The sequence below is a fragment of the Colobus angolensis genome, unplaced genomic scaffold (genome assembly GCF_000951035.1).
Source record: "Colobus angolensis palliatus isolate OR3802 unplaced genomic scaffold, Cang.pa_1.0 Scaffold314, whole genome shotgun sequence".
NCBI classification, from domain to species: Eukaryota; Metazoa; Chordata; class Mammalia; order Primates; family Cercopithecidae; genus Colobus; species Colobus angolensis.
The window spans coordinates 1,795,757-1,802,056 of NW_012116422.1; the positions used below are offsets into that span (position 1 = coordinate 1,795,757).

Sequence of the window (6,300 nt, forward strand, 5' to 3'; positions counted from 1 at the left end):
GGGAGGCTGAGGCAGGAGAATTGCTTGAACCCGGGAGGTAGAGGTTGCAGAGAGCTGAGATCGTGCCATTGCACTCCAGCCTGGGCAACAACAGCGAAACTCCATCTCAAAAAAAAAAAAAAAAAAGAGAGAGAGAGAGACAAAATTTGGGCCAGGCATGATGGTCATGTCTATAACCTCAACACTTTGGAAGGCCAAGATGAGAGGATCACTTGAAGCCAGGAGTTCCAGACCAGCCTCGGCAACATGATGAGATACCCGTCTTGAAAAAAAAGATATAATTTCAGCTATTTCACAATGAAATGTTCCAAAAGGCTTTGGTAAGCAATTCAATTTAAATTTCAAACCATCACTATGAACCTGGAACAGCTGTCTCCATCCTTTAAGTATAACCAGAGAAAAGGATCATAGCATTCAAAGTATACAATATTACCATTTCCACAGACCCAAAAGTCCCATTTATCATAATCATACACTATGACCTGCATCTCATTCATCAGTATCAATGTAAGCATAGAAAAGTTAATTTTGTTTTTAAACAACAAAGGTATATTGTTCTATAAAATCAAAATGCAGAAATTGAAGATATCAATTGGTCATTCTTTTATTCTATAACTGACTTGTCATCTTAATATTTGAAAACTGTGAATGACATTTTCTCCATTTCCCAAGAGGACAAGTTAAAAGATCTACGGATCCACTTAGGAGTAACTCACAAGTCTGTCTTTACATTTTTTTTCATCTTTCAACTTTTACATTCCTTACTATTAAGGCAAAGAAGCAGTGTTCAAGTTCAATCGTAATTTCATGATCAGTCAATTACTTCACATAGTCACAATGTTAAAAGCTCTAAATGTGTGACTTACATCCAGTGGTTGGGAAGGTATTTTCAGCTTGGTGAGATGTGCTTTGCTGCTGGGCTTCAGCTCAGTCATGCTGTTGCCATGAGATTGGCTGCTGTAGTGCTCAGAGGACAGCTTTGGTTCCATGGACTCCTGTCCGTCCATGGGCCGCACATAGGCAGTGGGTTTCTGTAACATTGAATTGGACTTTGACATCAATGAGGGTGGGAAAGATTGATTTGAGTGCTGCCCACTTGAAAAAGGTACACGGGAAGGAGAATCCCAGTTTGCATCAGGGTCCCGAGGTGATTTGGAGCGTTGATGTTCCTTGCTATGGTGATCATTTCCATGAGACCTGGAATGACTAGAGCTTAATGAAGAAACAGCCTGGGGTTTTCCAGGGCTGGAAGAACGTGATTTGGAGTGTTCTGATCCATGCTGGCCTTTTTTCCGGCTACTGCTCCCACTACTGTTATATGACTCACGGTCATGCCTCTGACCACTACTGTTAGTGCCACTACTGCTACCTGCACTGGTCCGCTGGCTACTATGTCCACTCTGTAAGCCTGAAGACCGTTTCTGAGACTGAGAAGTGCTGGGTGCGGGTCCTACTGGAGTCCATTTGCTACTCTGATGAGAGCCTCCATGTCTCTGTTCAAAGAAATTTGGGTTAGACTTTTCATCTGCTGATGGTGGTCCTGTAGGCTTGGGAATTGCAACAAGCTTTGGTATAGATCTGTCTCCTATGAAATCCTTCATTTCATCGTAGTTTCCAAGCATACTCTGAATACGACTTGATAACTTATCTTCTTTGCTAGTCTACAAAAAAAAATAAAATTATACAATGAGCATAATCAGAAATAAAATATGCTTCTGAACTAATTTTCCAAACTTCTAATGGAAAGGGGCTTTTCAAAGGAAGGCTTTACCTCATATCTTAACATTAATACCTTGAAGCATACTCCAAATATATCATTCTGTAGTGAAAAAAAAAATCATTGAAAAGTGCCTAAAAATAACCATACTAAAATATAATCCGAGCGCAGTGGCACGTGCCTGTACTTTTAGCTACCCCGTGCAGCTGAGGCAGGAGGATTGCTCGATTCCAAAATTTTCAGGCTCCAGTGCACTATGATTTCACCTGTGAACAGCAACTGCACTCCAGCATGGGTAACATAGCAAGACTCTTGTCTTTTAAATTCACGAAGTATTTTGAAGGGCCAGGTGCAGTGGTTCACACCTGTAATCCCAGCACTTTCGGAGGCCGAGGCGGACAGATCACCTGATGTCAGGAGTTCCAGACCAGCCTGGCCAACATGGTGAAAACCCATTTCTAGCAAAAATACATAAGTTAGCCGGGCGTGGCTGGACATGGTGGCTCACACCTGTAATACCAGCACTTTGGGAGGCCAAGGTGGGCAGATCACCTGAGGTCAGGAGTTGAAGACCAGCCTGGCCAACATGGTGAAACCCTTTTCTACTTTAGCTAGGCGTGGTGGCAGATGCCTGTAATCCTAGCTACTCAGGAGGCTGAGGCAGGAGAATTGCTTGAACCCAGGAAGTGGAGGTTGCAGTGAGCCGAGATTGTGTCATTGCACTCCAGTAAGACTCCATCTCCGAAAAAAAAAATTAGCCGGGCAAGGTGGTGCATGCCTGCAATCCCAGCTACTCGGGAGGCTGAAGCAGAAGAATCACTGGAACCCAGAAGTCAGCGGTGGCAACAAGCCAAGATCATGACATGACACTCTAGCCTGGACGAAAGAGCGACACTGTGTCTCAAAAAAAAAATCTTTTGAAGAAGAGTAAAGTAATCTGCCTTTATAAAATTAAGTTCCACAGGCCAGCAGATTAGCTAATGCTTATATTTTGGCAGTTTATGAAAATATTATATTCCTTATAATTCAATGTTATAGTTAGAAGCAGAAACAAAAATTTAATGAACAAGTGATACCCGAATGACTGTCTATAACAATAGAAAAATCAGACTGATACTGAAGACACATTTATTCAAACATACTAATAATCTCTGAAACTTTGTAAACTAAGTAGTAAATGGCAGTGAGGAGTAACAAAAGCATCTACGAAATATTCATTTTTTATTGATATCATACTTAAAGAACACCTAGGAAAAATCAACAGTGCAAATTGAGTCACAGAATTCTAATTCAATTCAAGGCTCAGAATGGTGAAGTAACCGCCCATAGTTAGTAGCACAACTAGGAAAATAGAGATAAATGTATGAGCCAACTCAGAACACATTTTTAAGAACACAAGACAGTAATAGGAGGTGGTTTGGAAGATGACTTTTAGGGTGCTAGTAACGTTCTATTTCTTGATCTGAGTTGTATGAAGCTGTTGATGCTGTGAAAATTCTTCAAGCCATAATACCTATTTTGTGTATTTTTCTGTAAGCATAATATACTCCAAAGAAAAGTTTATCCCCAAAAAAGTATGTTCTATGTAAAGGACAGGAAAAAAAAAGTTAAGTAGTATTCATAGTAATTCTTTTCTAATATAAACATTCAAGTATGAAACATTTTAAAAGCAAAAATGTCATGCTAATGGGAAAAAAACATTCACAGAAGGGCAACTTACAACTTTGTACGGCTCTGCAAAGAGAGGAGAACTAGGTGGGAAGGCGTCTTCACCCTGCTGAATTTCCTGATTCCGCCTTTCCCGTTCTTTCATACGCAGCACATTCCGGTCTTCACGGTTCATGTTGCTATGAAAAGAAACAGTCTTTGTATCACAAAAATAAAAGGAAAAATTAAATATTCTGTACAGATTTTGTCAGTTTAACACTTCAATCACAGATTCCCTTTTGACCTCCAAGTAAAAACAGGCATTAGTGCCGAAGCTGGGTTTTGATAACGGTTTTATCAACATATACCAATAGTGTCTTCCACAACTATTCCAAGGAAACATTAGTCCTGAATATTAGAACCCACCCCAACAAAACACTTAACTTTATCAATGTTTGAAGTACTCTGTTAGCTAAAAGCAAAAACTTGTACATTCAGAGGGAAAGTAGTATTTGAACACAAATCCTCAATATTTCCTTTTGGGCCTTGCTCTTCAGAAATCTGCCTATTCTTTGCCCTTAGAAGCATATAACCCACTCCCAACTACCACCCTTCCCCCCAGGGTCCAGTTCTTTTCTCTACTTTGCATCTACCTTATCTTGATTTCTTTTTGCCCCAAACACAGCTTCCTTGGTGTCCATCCTTACGGTAGTTTGACCTCAGCTTTGTGTTGCTCTAGATTCCCTAAAAAATGACATTTCTGCTCTAAATATATTAATATTTCAATTAACACCTCAATAAATAGCAAAACCCAGGTTTTCAGTAAATGGCAAAACCCAGGTTTGATTCCAAGTTAATCAAAAATTAACGTGGGTTAGTAACAGTAACTAAAATTGCATTGAAAAAGGAAGTCTTTGGAGTGGGGGAAAAAATGGAAGTCCCATCTCTATAATCATGACAGTTTGTCTTATTTTCACTAGAACAAACCAAAAGAAATACAGCCCATTTATAGCAGCAAGGATTTTGGTTAAATAGACAATGGTAATAAAGGCTGTCAAACTCTGGCACTAGGGATTACCAGGGAATCTGCAACTCTTCCCTGGAGACAGATTAAATAATCAGACCTGGTTTTGTTTAAAAAAAAAAAAAAAAAATGCCCCACTGGAGCCCAGAAGGAAACAATCAGGTTATATGTGTGAAGCATTTCTGGCCTATAATGCATAAATCTAATCAGAAAATTAAAGTTCATCAGAAACTATAATTATAAAATTAGAATTAGTAACAAAACCAGTATTATACTCTTTTTTTTTTTTTTTTTGGAACACAGTCTTGCTCTATCATCCAGGCTGGAGTACGGAGGTGTGATCTCTCAGCTCACCACAACCTATGTCTCCCGGGTTCAGGCGATTTTCCTACCTCATTCTCCTAATTTTTTTATTTTTAGTAGAGACAGGATTTTACCATGTTGGCCAGGCTGGCCTGAACTCCTGACCGCAAGTGATCCTCCCGCCTTGGCCTCTCAAAGTGCTGGGATTACAGGCACGAGAGCCACCAAGCCTGCCTGAATACTGTACTTTTGAGGCCTTTAATCAGTGGTTAGAATTAGTGAAAGCAAACATTAAAATTAAAACTTCCTGATTTCCATACTAAATGTCATGCAATAAAAGCAATTTAAAGTTTAGAAAAAAAAAAAAAGAAGGGACCCCAGGTGGGAGGATCACTTGACCTGCCTAGCCAACATGACAAAACCACATCTCTACTAAAAATAAAAAAAATTATCCAGGTGTGCTGGCGCACGCCTGTAATCTCAGCTTCTTGGGAGGCTCAGGGGGGAGAATCACTTGAACCTGGGAGGCAGAAGTTACAGTGAGCCATGATTGTGCCACCACTGGACTCCAGCCTGGGAGACAGAACAAGACTCTGTCTCCAAAAAAAAAAAAAAAAAAAAATTGTAAAACTCTACATCCAGTTTTGTAACTACATAGAACATGAGGAAGAATGAGGAAGAAATTAGAGATATTTAGGATTCTACACTTACAAGCATGGGAAAGTGGTGTACTACTAATCCAAGGAAGTCTGGTAAGTACGGCTTTAGACATGTTGAGTCTGAAGTAGCAGAGAGAAATAAATCCAAATGGAAACTCAGCTAAGAAGCAATTAAGAGACAAACCAAAACCCAAAGGAGGTCAATGCAGGAGAGAAAGACTAAACAGCTGTCAAACAGATAAAACCAAGAATGGTGGAAAAGGCAAGTCAAAGAGCAGAAAAGAGCAGAGGCTACAAGAATGCACCTGCCCTTAAGAAATAAGAGAAGGCACAAGGGTTCCAAAAAGGGCAAAAAAAGAGAGGCAAGAAAGGTGGAAGGCAAACAAAAACAATGAAGCAAAGAAACAGTCAAGGAAAGAAGAATGTTTCCAGAAGGAAAAAATAAATAGCAGAAAGAATAAAAAAGAACTCAAATGATGCCTCTGGATGGAGGGAGAAAGATAATGACCATAGAGAAACAGGTTCTGCAAAATGGCAGAGGTAAAAGGGAGATTACAATGGGCTAAAGGAAGGAATGGAAAAGAAAAGAGTGGAAGCAACCAATGCAGGTAGTCTTTCAAAGGTGTTCACAGTGAAATGCAAGTATAAACTACAAATTCAGGAGCTCACAAAAAAAAAAAAAAAGGAAAATACAAGTAATATGTGACTCACAGTTTTCTCCACTAAGCAAAAAGCAGTCACTGTCATTCACTAATGCACTGGACTTTCTCTTTTTCTAATATAGTAATGTACTTTTTGGTCATGTGTCAATTTTAAACTGTTTCATTAAATATCCAAAATGTTGGCTGCACATGGTGGCTCATGCCTATAATCCCAGCACTTTGGGAGGCCAAGACAGGCGGATAGGAGTTCCAGACCAGCCTGGCCAACATGGTGAAACCTCATCTCTA

The 6,300-nt window shown here is 39.7% G+C and overlaps 1 protein-coding gene across 1 annotated transcript in view; it reads right to left on the minus strand.

The window, feature by feature from the left end:
- AFF4 (AF4/FMR2 family, member 4) overlaps window positions 1–4,110 on the minus strand; it is a 68,959-nt gene extending 64,849 nt beyond the window's left edge. The window contains exons 1-3 of the mRNA XM_011951091.1: window positions 4,018–4,110; window positions 3,438–3,564; window positions 867–1,661 (exon numbers count right to left, since the gene is read on the minus strand). Coding sequence (XP_011806481.1) covers window positions 867–1,661; window positions 3,438–3,560 — 918 coding nt within the window. The 5' untranslated portion in view covers window positions 3,561–3,564; window positions 4,018–4,110. The remainder of the gene's footprint in view (window positions 1–866; window positions 1,662–3,437; window positions 3,565–4,017) is intronic.
- Between the last annotated feature and the right edge of the window lie 2,190 nt (window positions 4,111–6,300).